The 17,043-nt window shown below is 36.1% G+C and overlaps 1 protein-coding gene across 7 annotated transcripts in view; it reads left to right on the top strand.

The window, feature by feature from the left end:
* The window catches only part of CNTLN (centlein), a 195,718-nt gene that overhangs the window by 28,640 nt on the left and 150,035 nt on the right, over window positions 1–17,043 (top strand). For all 7 annotated transcript variants that reach the window (XR_008463858.1, XM_054186070.1, XM_054186071.1 and 4 more), the window contains 3 exons: window positions 1,249–1,333; window positions 15,119–15,253; window positions 15,842–16,021. Coding sequence is in view for 6 of the 7 variants with exons in the window: in XM_054186070.1 (XP_054042045.1) it covers window positions 1,249–1,333; window positions 15,119–15,253; window positions 15,842–16,021 (400 nt within the window). In the remaining variant the exon portion in view is untranslated. The remainder of the gene's footprint in view (window positions 1–1,248; window positions 1,334–15,118; window positions 15,254–15,841; window positions 16,022–17,043) is intronic.

The following is a 17,043-nucleotide window of genomic DNA, read 5'->3' as shown; positions in this document are numbered from 1 at the left end:
TCACAGAAATTTATTCAAAAAACCCATGATATTGGGTGGCCTGTGGGGGCAGTATAATTTAGCCTTTAAAATCACTGTTAACAGTAGAATATGCAGTAATGCATAGTAGTGGAGAAAAATAATTGTCCATATATCTACTGTACTTATTGATCTCTGTTACAAAATGCAGATGAAGCCTTTTGTTCACAGTTGGCTGTTCTCATCCACTTCCAATCCAATTTACAGACTCATGGGTACCACTCTTCCATTCCTTTCTACCTCTGAAACATTTGCATTTTAGTAGAGCAGAAGTTGTGCAAGTAAGGTTCTCTGGCTTCTAAGGGTGGCTTATATCCAGCCAATATGGAAGTTTACTGTATTGTGAAAGCAGGGATAACCTGAATGAGTTTCTGCTTCTCTGTCACCTGTGGTGCTGGGGATGCCTGAAGTATTTGTCCATTTTTAGGGAATGTATGTCAGACCTTTTATTGCAGATATATATGATAGGAACTCTGTCTGGTGCTAAGGAATGTGTATCCTTACTATCACATTTGTTTTCTCTCTGCCTAAACTGGAAGCCTGTAAGGACATCAACATTTAAAACTCAGTCAAGAAATAGGATAGCAATGAGATGAGGTAGTTTGTTAAACAAAGTGTTAATGACGCATCATTAGGTTTTCTGTGAAGTGTTGCAGAGATGGTTATAACCCTGCACTTCATAACCACATAGAGAGGTTCTGCTTGTCCCTGTTACCAAAGCTTCTGAGCTATCATTTTTTCCCCCTGGTTAAAGGTACAGGTGTACCTTTCACTATCCATGTGAAAGATAGTAAAATAGTTATCCATGATGTTCAAAACTGTTGTTTCAGACACAGGAATACCATATAGCTGAGAAAAGGCCTTCACAAACCCAGCAGCTTAGTGGCTCTATATTGCCAAGCAGGAAAAAAAGTGTTTTGCTCAGTCTATGGACAAATACACTTTCTGCATTTGGGAAAGAATGAGACAGATAATTTCAGCTGCTTAAACATGTATTTTAAGACCTCTTGCTTCTGTTTCTTTTTGAACAAAGTTGTGTTAGCTGTTTACAGATGTAATTTGCTGTCACTTGCCATATGCTCCCTGATTAATTCTGCAAGGCCTGTCAGCTTCAGATAATTTAATTTTCTATGCTTTAAAATGACATTCATTATCAGGACATGAAAAATTCAAATGATTAACTGCAAATTATGACTAATAAAGTGTCTATTTTTTTTTGTTTGTTTCCAGAGAAAAGCAGAAAGCTGAAGTCAAGGACAGAAGGGTTTTAGAGATTTTGCAAGCCAAAGACAGCAAAATAGAAATCCTAGAACAGGTTCGTATCATATTTAAATAGAGCGGCTAAGAAAGTTTCTATCATTGACACCAAATTTATATTTCCTAAGATGTGATAATAATTTGATGTTGTGTCTTAAAGTGGAAGTTGCAGATGATTCAGAAATGATAGACTTCTGATGAAATATCAATTAAACCCATGCTTTTTGATGAAATTTTTTCTGAAAAGCTTTATCAACTCATTGCCTTATTTTGCCTAAGGGACTAACCTAAACTTGGATTTTAATGCACAGAACTGGACATAGGACTTCAGGTGTGGCCTCACTAGTGCTGAGTAGAGAGGAAGAATCTCCTCCCTCAACCTTATGGCAATACTTTGCCTAATGCAGCACAGGATACCATTTGCCATCTTTGTCACAGTGATACTTTGCTGGCTTATGGTCAACCTGTTCTGCCAGGACCCCCAGCTCCTTTTCTGCCAAGCTGCTTTCCAGCTGGACAGCCCCCAGCATATATTGGTGCATGGACCCGAGCATTTAAGGTTGCATGGGGTTGTTCTCCTGTGGTGCAGGATTTTCATTTCCTATTGTTGAATTTCATGAGGTTCCTTTCAGCCCATTTCTCCAGCCTGTCCAGCTGATGAACAGCAGCACAACCCTCTGGTGAGTCAGCTGCTCCTCCCAGTTTTGTGTCATCAGCAAACTTGCTGAGGGCGTCATTAGTGAATTTCCTCACATTTCTGATGGCCTTTACTAGGGCCATCATGCTTGAATCGAGGTAAGTTGTGTAGTCTGTGGTGTAATCTCAGGTCTCCAGAGCTTACCTACTTTGGGTTTGTGCAAAATAAACCTTATACACATGCTGCCTGATGAGAAGCCACTGAAATGAGGTTATTCATCCTTTTATTTTGTATTACAGGAGTGGTTGGAGTTTTTGTGTGTTGTCATGTCCTCATGGCTGTAGATGTGATTTGTAATGTGTCTGGTGCATGCATGCACATCAATTTTTATAAACCAGCAATGCGTGATTATTCTTGCATTTCTACCCTACCTATCCTTAGCTGAAAGAGAAAATGCCTGTGTAAGAAGTTTATAAGAATTGGTGTGCAGTAATGTGCCTTTAAGAAGGGCTGCCTGCTGTGACAGCTTCTGAACTTGTAGTGTGCATCTCCATGAGATTGCTCTCTGTGGTGTCAGATCAATTTCAGAAGCTGAAATTGAAATTGATCAGAAATCTGAAATTGGTAGTGTGATACAGTTACCATCTGGAAGTGGTAGGCTGGAAGGCTGAAAATTTAACTAGAACCAAGGAAAAGTGGCAGCCTGGAAAGGAGCGAACACTTGGCAACAAAATGGGAGGAATTAACGGATGAGGGGGACAGAAGCTGCTTTTTTGGTGATCGTCACAACTTTAATGCATGTTGTAATACAGCCCTTTCAAATAGCTTCCATTAGAGTATCATTGATTGGGGGGGGGAGGTGGGGTGAGTGTGAAGGGCAGCAGATGGTGTCAACGGCCAGTCCAGCATATAAAAGCTGTATATGAAGGTGGTGTCACTCTGACCTTCTTGCCTCATTCATTGGCTGGGATGCCACAGGATTGAAATAAGTGGGGAATCATTTTCTGAGTTTGTAACTTGGTTTTGGTGGTTTGGTAATCAAAGACTGGAGCTGGCATAGAGAACAATGTAGTAAGGAACATTCTCATTTATTATGTTTTTCTGGATTTGTTCTCTTTTTGTTGATCTAAGGAGAAAAATATATTATTTGTGTAATTAACATGTGAATAGGTTGCTTGTTAAACTGAGTTTTGACAGTAATGACAATGAATGTTCTCTTCTGTGAAGTATAGACAGCAAGAATTCAAGGCTGTGTATTGCAGCCTACCAGTTTCTTACATCTAGAAAGGTGAGGTTACCCAGTCGTCTCTTTTGTTGTTTTTCCCTTCTGCTTCACACATCATACAGAGGTATCAGTTGCAACAATATCATTTGTCATAGGGTATTTATTTACTAGGAATTTCTGGGTAGCCACCAAACAGCTGATTGTATGCATCCATGCTGAGTAAGGAAAAAAAGGCAAATAAATGATGTATCTCATACTTTGACATGTATGTAAACAGATATTGCTGCCAGAAACAACAGAACTCAAGAAGGAGAACACGAGATAATCTTTCTCCTCTTGTATTCTGCTTAGACTTTATCTTGACGTACTTAAGAGCCCTTTTAAAATTGCTGTAAACAAGAAACCATACTTCTCCTCACCCTAGGTGAGATGCATATAGTTATTTAGTACTGAGAGCTAAATTAGCTTTATTTGTAATGACAGATTGCAACTGTTTGAAGGGTTTCCATTTTAATGTACATTACTTAAAATCATCTAAAATAATTAATTTAGAAACTTAGAACTGAGAAGTAATATGGTCTTTATTCACTTTTGTATATCCTAAATGGGGGAAAAAAGTGCGCAAATGTTCATGAGAACGGGATCTGTGGCTTTGAGAGTAAAAATCAGTGTTAAGTCGTAGGTTTGCAAAACTTCTGCTATCTAATATCTCTGGAACAGAGTACATGCATTGAACTTTTATGTACTTTGGTATGACTTCAGTCTGTTCTCTAAATTACAATGGTTTTACATAAGTGTATAAGACATTTTTTCTTGCCATGAGTTTGCTGCATAACTGCATATTTTGTTAAACTTTTTAAATAGGAAATCATGTGGAGCAATTCAGAATGTACCCTTCAAATAAATACGGTATTTATTAAAGCCTGTGAGATTTTTTCCATCTATTATTGCACAGAAATTCAGTGCAAAATATATTATATTGGAGTGTTTCATTGTATTTTTCCCTTTGTTTTTTTTTTTTTTTTTTTTTTTTTTAAATTCCTATCTTTGTAATTAGTTGATTAGTAACTTTTGGTCTTGATAGTCACAGCTGTGCCTCATCTGACATATACATATTTCTTCTAAATGCTGTGTGGTAAAAATCTTACTCCTTTAAGGTTGGTGTCTAGGTTGCTGTACTGATCTTATTGCTGTCACTTTTGTTTTACACAGTGGCTCAAAGCACTTTTCTCAATAGTGATGTATCCTTGCCATATATACATAATTTCTCTGTGTGTTTCAAGGAAAAGAATTTCTAACTGCTGCCTTTAAATGGACAACTCACTATCCTAGAATTTTAATTATTCTTCTTCTGAAGGCTGACTGCTACAGATACCTTTTTTCATTTCCCTTTCCTTTGGAAATGTTCCCACCTGGTGTATTTAATTTATAATATTTGTGTATGTCTCAAATAGACCACTGGTGCTTTTTTTAATTTATTTTTAAAATAAGCTGAGGCTTTTGGAAGAATCCTTTAAAATTTTTGAATTTAAACAATTAGTTTAGAAGATAATGTGGAAACAGGGAACACAATCTTCTGCCATTCATGCAATAGATAAAGTATCTTAACCTGTTTTCCTTAGAAGATGAAATTAAAGATGTGTAAAAGTAACAGTAAACCTTTTCTGTCTTCTGTAACATTGTTAATTAATTGGGTTTCAATTTTGATCTGGAGGAACTAAAGCTAATCTTTTTGTCCTAGGCCTTGTAACGTTTCAAAACCTTATCAACTGATTATACTCCAGAGGGGTTAAAATAGTACTAGCTTGCCTCATTATCTGCACTTGAAAATCTTCAGCTTGCTGTGCAAATCTATATTAAAGCCCCTTTAATGGGTCCAATTGAAAAAAGCATAATTCTACCTTCAAGCATTAATTAACACTAATAAATATTTCTTAACTTTTGTACCTTCATCTGATTGTATATTTCTTTGTAATAAAATGCTGTTATTAAATTAAGACAAATGTATACACACATTACTTGCATCTAAGCGCTTTATTTCCAGTAGCATATAACCTTGATTATTCTTGTGTAATGAGGGACATGAGGATAATTTCAGTAATAGGGAGTTTGAATGAATATGTCAGTAGTGATGAGATTATGCGAAGTTTATAAACTCTTTGCAAAAAAAGTTTCTGCAGTGAATGAGATTTATAGATACTGCAAGCGAAGAATATCTGAGAACACTGACACTTCTTTTTCTTTAAAAATATCATTTTACTCAAGTTGTACCTCGGAAAAGGAAGCAGCCTTCAGCGGTGAAACTGTCTTTTTATGTGAACCTTTTGAACTGCATCAGTGAACTATCATATGTCTTTGTCCTTTCTGCTTGCCATCTTCTAGTTAATTTTCTCATAAAATTAATGGAAAGAAAACTTGTTAAGGAGCTGATCTGATTGAGAAAGATGGGGAGGAAAATATATTTATTATTCAAATAGTTGAAAGTTGCTGATTCTGGTTTATTGATAGAAGACTACCTGAGGTAGGTGGTATGATGACTATGGCTAACACCTGTGGGCTTGTTTGTCTGAAGAAATTAATAAGCTGTAAATTACAGTGTACCTTTACAGCTCATTAGTGCTTTTGTGTGAATTCCCAGTAGGAATGCTTTCTTTACAAGTTGAAAATGTGTTTCTCTGAGGTAGCTTACTCGATTTTGAGGAAGGAATTTTCCTACTTAATCCGCAAACAAAAATCTATGTTAGGTGTTTGTACAGGTGTACTGTAAATTCATGTTTCACCTTTTCATTATTTTGCCTGTGTGGCCATGCCTGAAGTTAACTAAAGCTTCTGGATCTTTATTACTCGGCCTTTGTGTTCTCAGTGGTGTTTCTACAAAGATAGCCTAAAATGATAGCCGCATTTTGATTAGACAAGGAAAACTACAGTAAGTAAAGAAATGTGATGTTTCTTGTCCTCTGCCCATTCCACTGGTTTGAAATGCTCGATTTTTATGTTAGCAGCGCTCAATATTCAAGCCTGGAAAGAAGAGGGAGGTCATCTCTATGATCTCATTCATCCTCTGGGGAGCTGGGGTCTAGTTTGGGAAATTTCTTTTCAATCTAGGTAAGAATAGTTATTGTGTAGCCAATTAGTGTTACAATGGGATAACCTTTTTTTCTGAGATATAAGTGGTTTCTAAAGCCGTTGGAACCTGTGTTTACAGTAGAAGAGATTAACTTAACTGTGTTCAGTATATTATCTGTCAGCCTTATCTGGTCAGTATAGTTTTAAGAGGGTGAAGCTGGATTTTATTCCCCCTTTAAGGACATTGTTGATGAGGAATCTCTTCATATATCATGGCTCCTTACTTGAATTCCTCAAGTTCAAGAAAAGCGTTGTTCCTTAGGGACCAGGTAGCAGAAAGAAGCGTGCAGTGCCCTTTGAGATTAGGTTCTGCCCTTACGAATCTGCTGACCACACTTAGGAAGGAGCTTGTCAGAAAAGTTGATCATAGCAACAGCTGTTCATTATTTACTACACCTGATCTGGCAGCATTGATGTATGTGAGTGTAATGAAATATTGCTGTGTCAGGAATAGATGCTAGTAGGTATCATTTCCTGCAGATCTCACATAGTCATGCACACTTCCAGAGACAGAGGCTAATTCACTCTGAGGACCTTGTATAGACCTTACTGAGGAGGAAAACGTAGAAAAAAACCCGACCCCTAGTTCGATCAAGATTGTGCCCTTCAATGAAGAGAAGAGAAAAAGCTCATTTTAGCAGATTGTTGGTTTTGATTTGGAATTAGTAGAGAGAATAGGGAGTAAGAAGGTATTTTGGATTTTCTGCTGCCTGACCTAGAGGGCTGGGCTGCTGCTTTCCATAGTTTCAAAATATAGCTGCTAAGAAGAGAGGAAGGAATAAAGAAAGTGTCAATGTGTTGAACAGTGCCACTTTACAGTGCTGTGTTATAGGTCCTATGGAAAATCCAGTATGTTCTGGTGCAGAGGAAAGGGGATTTATTGAGAGAAGATGATGGTTAGGGTGATGTTAAAGCTGTGGCAAGATTGTCAGATTATATTGTCAGTGTTCATTGTAGTATCCTAAGAACTGTCATATCCTCATTAGAGGAAAATGGACAGCTAATCTCTGAATCTAGTGCTGTGCTGTCTCTGTGCTGTGCTAGGCAGTGCTGTCTCATTTCCAAATCAGGGGTGTGTTTTTTGTGAAAAACTGCCTTGAAGTATTGCCCTCTTGCAGGGCAAGGAGCTTCTGTATTCCTTGTTTCAGACATGGCAAACCTATCGTGCATGTGCCAGAAACGCAATTTGGCTCCCTTGCCAATACAAAAACGCGGCTGCTGGCAGCGCTTGCTTGCACTACGCTTGTGCAGCAGAAGGAACCAGTGGAAGGGATACAAAGGTTTTGTAGGATATTGTAAAAGGTGAAAAGAGTAGTAGAGCTTTGGTTTTGGTGGATGAGAGAAGGAACATGCTGTAGCGTAGCTGTAAGGAGCAGCTTGAGTGGAATGAAACAGTGCACATCCTAAACAAGTTTTGTCGGTGCTGTGACCTGCTTCGCAGATTGCTGGCCAGAGATGGTTCCTTTGCTGTAGTGAATGTGAGGTACTGGAATTGTAAGACTGACTGATGCACTGCATAAAATCACAGCTTATTTCCACCACATGTTCAAATACTAAGAAATTCTGTCAGGTGGTTCGATTAAGATAGCAAACTTTGCTGAAGACACCAAATTAATCACATCAGACAAGTCCAAAGAGGGCAACAGGGAACATGGTGTTTATAATAGATTATACTGTTTGACCCTTTCTTAATCTATGGGCCAGGTGAGAATTCAGGAGCGAGACCAACTAGTGTTAGAGGAATAAGTACGTATTCCCTACCTGCAGGGTGAAGTCAGCTGCTCATATTTCTGGTCTGCTTCTCTGTAGAACCATTTTACTTGATCCTCCTGAAAAAGAACTTTAAAGTATCTTAATTTTCTTTTATTCCTCCTGCAAAAAAGACCCGCCGTTTTTATGCAGCATGTACATAAGTAGTCGGTAAGCACATTTGAATGGACACTGTTGTAAGACTGTTTTTCCTCGTATACGTCTTTAAGTTACCATGTTTTTTCACATCTATTATTGTTAGGCATAGGCGTTCAAAAATTCTCATTAATTTTGGGAATGGATTTGCAGATGCCTGCTTACAGCTTTGTACTTCTTTTTGTCAGAAACAATTCTTTTAATTGTTTAGTCTCCAGGAGTCCTAAAAAGCATAGGATGGGATAAGGGAGAACAAACTTACTTTCTGGTGGTATGAAATTAAGTCAGATCCCCCACTTCAGTTCCCCTCTCTTTGTGCTTGTTGTTTTTTATTTATTTACGATTGTTATGGCATAAGGGCAGTTGTGAATAATAGGAATTAATAATAGGATATGCACTCATAATACTATTGCATGAGTTACGTTTTAATCCATTATATGTCAGTTGTTTTTTTCTGTCCTTGTTAGGAGTCAAGTTCTAAGTTGAATAGTTAACTGTGAATACAGGCATCCTTTGGAAGGATACTGTAGAATCAGGTAGCACTGTTGGCATTTTACTTTTGGAGCAATATGGATTTAAGAATAACTTGTGTTTTATATTGTAACTAGCTAGCGTAATTTTGACTATGAAAGGACACCATACTGACTGCAAAATGCAGCAGACGACTTCTATAACATATGGTTACCTTTTCATGAATTATTTACATAGAACTTCTGTTCATCCTACATCTGAAAATAATTAAAGAATCTAATGAATAGTCATGAGATGAAAGAGAGTGGATTTCTTTTGTTCATTTTATTTGTTTTCTCTTTTGTGTTTTTCTTTATTTGGGAGAACTGTATGAGAATATGTCTGGGAATGTTATTCCTTAAACATGTGTATGAGTGTTCAGGTTTAGAAGGTTTAAAAAAATCTAAACAGAAATTTGAGAAAGCTAAATCAAGGAAAGCTATGATATATTACTGGCACATATTTAGTGGTATCTACTTATTGTTCAGTTCCTGCTAGGAAAAAAGGAAAGGGAGGGGAGAAAGTTAGGAGTGTGGTAAGTCAAGCTCAACTACTTGGTGGGGAAAACGAGATGATGACAGGGAGAGAATAAATACGTAAAGGTTGAAGTAGAAATTTTGAGGAAAAGAAGTATAAAAGCAAGAAAAATGTTTTCACATTTAAGTTGTAATAAAATAATTTAATTAATAAATTATTTTTATTTCTGCTTAAGATGTCAGGATTCTGTTAAAAGTCACTCCTTGGGGAAAAATACTTCAATTTTTCATCGCTTCCAGTTACTTTGTGTTCAGTTTTATTTTTCATGTGGTATATTATAAATGTATTGCTGCACGGTGAAAGCTTCTGTTAAAGAATGTGATGAAGAAAGCAGAGAATATAATGTTTATTTGTTACCCTGATCCTTCTGGTAGTGAAAATCGAATGCATGTCCCTTCATTGCAGTCATAGGTGGACATCTTTAATATTGTGCTGCAGAGATTTGAGTTTTTTTGTGAAGTACTTCAGAAGCCAATGACAGAAACAACGCGAGTTGCTGCATTTCAGTATCGTTAGCAGCAGCCATGAAGGATATATGTCTCAGCTGTGTGTTTCTGCTAGAATGATTTTTAGGGATATTTCGATAAACTATTGGTAGGTATTTGAGTTAACTTGTTGACATGAAATAAAACCCGCTTTTATCTACATTGTATGAACCTTTATAGAGGCAGGTACGCAATACTGATTCAGTAATGCGGTCTGATCAAATGTCAAATTGCAGAACCCACCGTAGACTGTGTTATGTTTTTTTTTCTTTAGCCTTCCACTCCAAAAATGTAAAAATTGGGAGAACACTTAATGCAGTAATAGCGTGTACAGCTGTTGTTGTGTAGTCCTTTCTGCTTGGTGTTTTACGTAGTGGGTTAAAAAATCTTTCACTGAAGGCCAGAAGTTTAGTGATGATGTCTGCAATATCAAATAGTACATAACTGCTGGCAGTTGTACCGTAACTCATATTCTTTTTGGAAACAGACTCCTAGCATTAAAGAGTTACGTTTTTGTTGCCACTTTCACTGTCTTCATACAGTCGTATACTGTCTAAATTCACACTGGATAAAAATGAAGATTAATTAAAAACTTTTTGTATATTTATTCACATGAAATATTGACAGATAATTATAACATCCTACTGCCATGAAAAGACTCTGAGGTGTTCAGAGCTAAGACAAAAAAGGACAATTTTCCAGCTTCAGTTTTCATCTGTAGTTTTCGTAGCTAATTTTCTTGTTTGACTTAGCATGCGATTGTGCTTCCTCTGCAGATTGATTTGAAGGTATTTAAAAAAGAAGTTTTTGCCAGTAAACAAAAAAAAAAAGAAAAGTTTTTGCCAGTAAACAATTTGACATTATTAGGGAAATGAAAAAGTGTATTGTGTTGTAGCTAAAGAGATGCCATGGGAAAGGATAAAAATGAATTCTGGAATGACAGTCCTCTTTAACATCAAAAGACCTGCTTCACCAGGTCACAGTGTTTCTTTCTTTGTACATACTGTTGCCTGGAGCATTCTGGGCTCCAGCAATATACAAGGGATACTCTTTGATTCTTCCCAGTTGAACAAAAGGGTAAAATTAGATTCTTTTGGTTTTCATTAAAGTAAATTCACTTCTAGAATACAGTTTTCTCTCTTGTATCTGGCAGTTTGGCTATGGAAAAATCTTTGGCAGTGTACCGTGGTTGTTTTAGTTATATGAGGTTTTTTATAGCTCTTGAGCACCAAGCTGTCAAATGCCCATTGAACGTTGCTTTTGTCCTGTTGTATTCAAAAAAGTATGACTGCACCCAATGCAAAATGCACGTTGAGATTGTTCTGGTGTAGCATTAGCCTGTCTTTTACGGTATCTGGACAAAAACAGTACTTTGGGAACAGATAAATTCCTGATGAGTGTTTTTTATCTGGTGAAGTCCGTCAAAATAACCTCATGTGGGAGGTTGCCCCATGTGTTGATGAGGTATGGATTTTTTCTGCTATTTCATTTGTCTACCAGAGTAGGGTGGTCTTTTAGGAACACTCCTTGTATTCTCTGGTGTAAGAATCGGTCTTTACGCTCTTCCTCCTATTATACAAGATAATTCATACGTTGAGGAAGCAAAGTGCAAAAACAGCTGCACAGGCAGAGGCAGATGATAATTTACTTAATTGTCTGTATCTCAGAAATTCTTCTTTATGACCCTTATTTCTACCCAGTCACGGCTCCCGAGTAACAGTCCCTTTTTTTTTTTTTTCCTTCTTTATAAGCACGTGAAATGAGCAGATATGAGAGTAAAAGTTCAATTCATTTAGAGGAAAAGATAAGAGCATACAAAGTGGTACCCAAGAAAAATGCTTTGAAACATAACAGGATTTTTTCCATGCAGGTATAACTTACTAAATATCATTTAACTGCTGCTGCAGTAGATGACTTTGTAGACTACTCATGTGAGTTTGCTGCTTAGTGATTGATGTGGTGTATTTGCCTTTTGATTGATTCAAAGTCTTAAGCGGGTCAGTTGTGGTGATAAGCAATTAGTGTGCGAGTCTGATTCAGGATAATCTGTCTGATTATCCTGCAAAGGATGCAAAGTCAGTGGCTTACTTGAGTTTAAAATTTCATCTCAGCAATATGGAACAAACATTTGAAATAGCTAGTTGCACTTTTTACCTTCATGTCTCCATTCATCCTTCAAAATGCTGATAAACTTCCTGTTCCAAACAGGACACAAAGATCTTTGATTTCACTTCAGAAATACAAATATGCTTACCAGTTTCTGCACAGTGTATAATGAAACTACGTAGTAACACGATGTAGCTTGTGTACTCACAAATTAGATGCCTTAAGGGGCTGGAGCTGCACTTTGAGATTTCGTGAGAGTGTGTTTTTGTGAATTTTTAACTCTTCTGAGCCAATAGACTCTTTCAGATAGGTAGAATTTACAAGGGTGTTCTTCAAATATATACTTTGTCTTGATAAATGTTAAACAAGTAGTAATGAGCTGGAAGAAAGACTCAAAGGAGACGCTTACTCAAATTCTATGAGGACCTGTGGAGTGGGAGGGAGGCAAACAAAACAGTTTGTTCCTGTAACTGTAATAATATTGCTGAAGAGCAAACATTTTGCTTTTTGAACAGTGAAAATTCAGCCTGGTGTCTGGGAGGTTCAAAATATGCAAGAGGGGAATCTGAAGTGAAAAAGAGTTTTCTTAATTTCTTTATCTCTTCCTTAATGTCTGCTGATAACAAACTAGGCTGAGAGAGTTTATGCACTGTGTTATATCTCTCACAAAAAATTCTTACAAATTTCTGAATCTGAAAATCAGGTTTTGTTTTTCTTTGGAGGAAATACGAGAATGATTATGAATCTGTAATCTTAGGCAGACTTTGACTGGAATCTCTTCAAAGTGCCAGTCTTGTAAAATGAGTCTCTGTAGGGGAGTTAGTTATATTATAAAATATAAACAAGTACGCTCTACGTTTGAGATGAAATTACCAATTAAACACTGTTCTAAATACAAACTATTTTTTTTTTGTCTGCTTGGTTGGAATTAATGACATCTCAGGCAAAAATCTAAGGTATGAGAATATGAGGTTTCTCTATTTTCTTTCACTTTTCTCTCAATTTTTGTTGTCATTTATCCATTCTCTTCTGTTCACATTCAATTTCTTTTTGATTTTATTAAAGACCACTCTTAGAAAGTACCAAATTTTGTATATTCTTTGAATTCTACTGTGTCTGATATTGAATACGAGGTACAACAAAGATAATTAATTTTCTTTCTTAATAAAGTGAAATTTTTAGTGTGGGGGAGAAACATCCTTCATGCCTCCCTACACTATTTACTAAACTTTATCTGTTCATGGTTGTTTGTTTTCAGTATTTGCTACACAATTTAACATTACCTTTCTCATATGCTGAACTGGTTGCAAGGTTTGTTCTTGCTTGGACATATTTTCTGCTACGTAGTATGGTATGGTGGGTGTTTTTGTTTTGTAAGAAATATTATCATATTTGTAACAGTGTGTGGATAAAAGTAGTGGTCAGAGGGTTAAAATAAATGTACTAAATATGGAAGAACAATGGATAGAAAAGATTTGGAGATGGTGGTAGGAGAAGAAATAGAACAATAAAAATATTTGCAAGGAAGGGGGGAATGTGGTGTGTAGAAAAAGTGAAGAAGTCTACAGAATAGAGGCAGATATTCAAAGTAATTTGGAAAAAGATAGAACAAAGGTATGTATTAAAAAGTAAAAAATGAAACAAACAGTCCACAGGAAGAAACAGTTATGTATATTTTTAGTGACCAAGACATTTGCTAAATACAGAGATTAATTTCACTGCACATCTTCAAACGTATTTTTCACGTGCCTTACTGTCACAGTAGCTCACTAGTGGTTTGAATAATAATTCATAAATAAATTTTTTTCTGCCAACTGTAGTCTTATAATCCAATATGTGAAATTAATGCTTTTTATGTCATTTAACTCCGGTAATACTGAAAAAGTTAGTTTATTGGCCATTAAGCTAGTTGTCAACTGTTATAACATAGTGCAGCAGAAAGGGCAGAGAAGATTTACTTTGTGCGCAGTAATTGTTTGTGCAGAGTAGGGAGAGGAGTGGGCGTACCTTGAGGAGAAGCTGGTGCTCAAACAGCTACTTAGGCTCTCAAAATTGCCCCATCCTTCTGTGGTTATTGCTTTGTGAACAGTTTCCTTGTGCAGTGTGGGTGCTCTGGATGCCAATGCTCTGGAAGCCCTGCTTACCCCCCTGCACAGCTGTGTTTCTTCCTGTGAGCAAGTTGCTTCGAGTTCAGTGGTGGCACAGTTAATTTTTTTGCCTTAATTGTTACATGTAGGCTGAAAATCAATGGTTATTGACTATTACTTCAAATGTATTGTTTTTTATGTTTTTTTTTTCTCAGCACATTTTCATTATTTTTCACGTCTGATGTACATGTGAACCAGATTTAATCATATGGAGGTTGAAAACCCTTATGTATGTTATCAGTATTGTAGAATAATCTAAAGGTATATCCTCTGGATAATTTTTTATGTTTCTGAACACATTTAATTTACCATGTATTTTAAAGGCAAAGCAGTTGCATTTTTGTCCTGAAATAAAAGTTTCCTCTTGCTACGGTTACAGTGTTACTGCTAGGAAAAAAGATTTTAGACGAATACCATTTTGATTTAAGAAGGTAAGGTACAAAACAGTATGTGGAATTAAAAGAGACTTCTGAAGAAAAATGTGCAATTCTAATATGTGTTGAAGAGTGTGGTGTTTTCATATGAACGTCGTAAGAATAGAGTGCAAGTATCTAACCCAGAAAGTTGAAGTTGTTTTTCTGGTGGCAGTGAGATTTTATTATGTGTGGGTATGCTAAACTGTTGTCTGTATTGAAGAATGTTGTATTATATTCCTTGGGCTACAAGTTCCGTTAGACTTAATTCCCTTTTTATAACTATTTTGTGTCATAATCTTTTTGGTTGCCTCACTTAACATTTATTTCCCATTATCTTCATAAATTCTGGAGAATTTTGAACTCTACTTTTTGGCTTGATTTTTGGTATACTAAAAGTGCAAGTGAAATAGTATTCTAATGTATTCTTAATCCATAAGCACAAATATAACTTCTGCGAGTGACTGTCTTTGTCTAAGCTTTACTGAATAATATCCATTCAGTTCTGCATTTATGGGCTCTTTTGTGTAGCAGCAGCAAGATATTCCTTATTTATGTTACTGTGTCGTATAGTCATGCAGTTTTAAGTATGATGAAAGTACTAATGAAATGAAAATAATGCTGTAAAACTACATATATCAGATTGTTATGTTTCATAGGTCTAAAATGCACAGATCTAAAATCCAATACATGCATTTTCTTTTACAATTTCTTTTTGTCTATTAACAGATTCATTTTTTTTTTCTAAATAGAGACTCACAGGTCAGCAGCAGGAGATAAACAACTTAATACAGAGAAAAAATGCTGTGGATGAGGAAAATGCCCATTTGAAGAATGAATTCAGTAACTTGAACCAGAAATTTGAAGATAAAAGCCAAGAACTTAAGGTATATTGACTTGTACATAGTTTCATAAGACTGTAGCTTTGAAGTAGTTCTTTAAGCAATGTCAGCCTTTGTGGCACAGAAAGTGACAAGCTTGGAGAAAAAATTGCCTTAGGCCTTGCTATACCTTACTGTTTTCTCACATACCAACTCCGAGGAAGATGCTTTAAAGCCAAGAATCCAAGCTTTATAACTTTCAGATAAATAGTTAATGATGGAAATGGAGCAAAGAAAGTAGGAGTGTGAAGATGTGGCTTCTTGTAATTAGATTCTGATGGGACTGGCATTATTAATTGATAAAGCCGAGGTCTGGGAGGATATGTCTGTGTGGGTCTCAAAAATAGCTGGGGACAGCATCAAAGGCAGCTTGATCAATTAATGGGCTCTTTGCAAATGTGTACTCATCAAAGCTGTCATCCAGCTAAAAAATATGACCCTTCCACCTGCATGAAAGAGGCCAATAAAAGTACACAGGTGACCTTGGCCATCAAATATAGAAGAAGCTGCTGTGAGGGTAAAACTGCACAGTTTATATTTGCTGATTAGTTCTCACTTTTTTTGTTTATCGGCCCTTATGGTACTGTTCTACAGGACACTGAGGAGTGTGCACAGAAGAAGGAAGAGCAAAACAGGCTGGTTATAAAAAACCTGGAGGAGGAAAATAAGGGATTAAATACATGCTGTGCTGACCTGCTAAATGACCTGGAGAAACTGAGGAAGCAGGAGGCACAATGGGAAACAGAAAAATCTGGCAATGATGCCAGAATAAAGGTACGAAATGGAATGGACTCTTGGATGTTATTTCAGAATTAACTTCTCCAGACATTTGCACTACAAGTTATTTTCTTTAAATAACAAGTTATATATTCAAATCTACCAGTGGGGACTTGCATTCATTTACATTCCTTCACTTAAGACCCACAGCTTTTTAAAAATTGATGTTGCAAAGCAGGAAACTGACTTCAAATAGTCATCTTAAAATGTAATCATTAAAAAATAAAAGATACTGTATTTTAAGATAAAATATATATATATACACAAAATAATAAAAGCTTAAAAGTATTATCATTCACAATTTTTTTCTCAATGTGTAATTTACTTACCTGTGATTTGTTTGCAGTAGACTTGATGTTTGTTGTTTTGGAAGAATGCTTTAAAACTTTAACTGCAGTTTTGGATAAATTGTGTCCTAGTCTCCAGAGGTCTCCACTCTGTGAGAGGCCTTATTATTGCATATAATATATTAAAAAGTTATTTTCACTGTTTGTGATAAAATGAACAAGGAAATAATTGAATACATTGTACAAAATATTGTATCTTTTATTTAAATGATACTTCGTCTTGTTTGCTGGTGAAAATTGGCAAGTTCTTTTTAAATTCCTGTAAGAAATAAGCCACAAACATGGTATCAAAGTGATTGATGGCTGCTTATATACACATCTAATTAGTGGATTCTTTATATTTACATGGCTAATGAACACTTACAAGGCTGTGCTCTTTTACACTGTCAAAGTACATCACCTTCTGGTATATTCAGTTTACTAACTGTCTAATCAACATCTTGCCCAGAAACATCTTTTTTCTTCCACTAGTAATTCAATGGTTTTGGTGACACTTGTGATTGTTTTGCTGATGGAAACCCTTTGTAAAAAGCTTAATTCAGATCTGTTAACATGGAAAGTAAAGTTCTTGTAAATTGAGGCCTTTGGACTGGTTATGATGAAAAGATTATAGGATTTCCAGGATAACGAGTGGTTTGTTGATACTTGGAGGAGAAAATCTAGTGTGTGCTA

Source organism: Rissa tridactyla, chromosome Z, assembly GCF_028500815.1.
Source record: "Rissa tridactyla isolate bRisTri1 chromosome Z, bRisTri1.patW.cur.20221130, whole genome shotgun sequence".
NCBI classification, from domain to species: domain Eukaryota; kingdom Metazoa; phylum Chordata; class Aves; order Charadriiformes; family Laridae; genus Rissa; species Rissa tridactyla.
The sequence above is the reverse complement of the archived record's forward strand: the minus strand, read 5'-3'. Positions and strand labels throughout refer to the sequence as shown.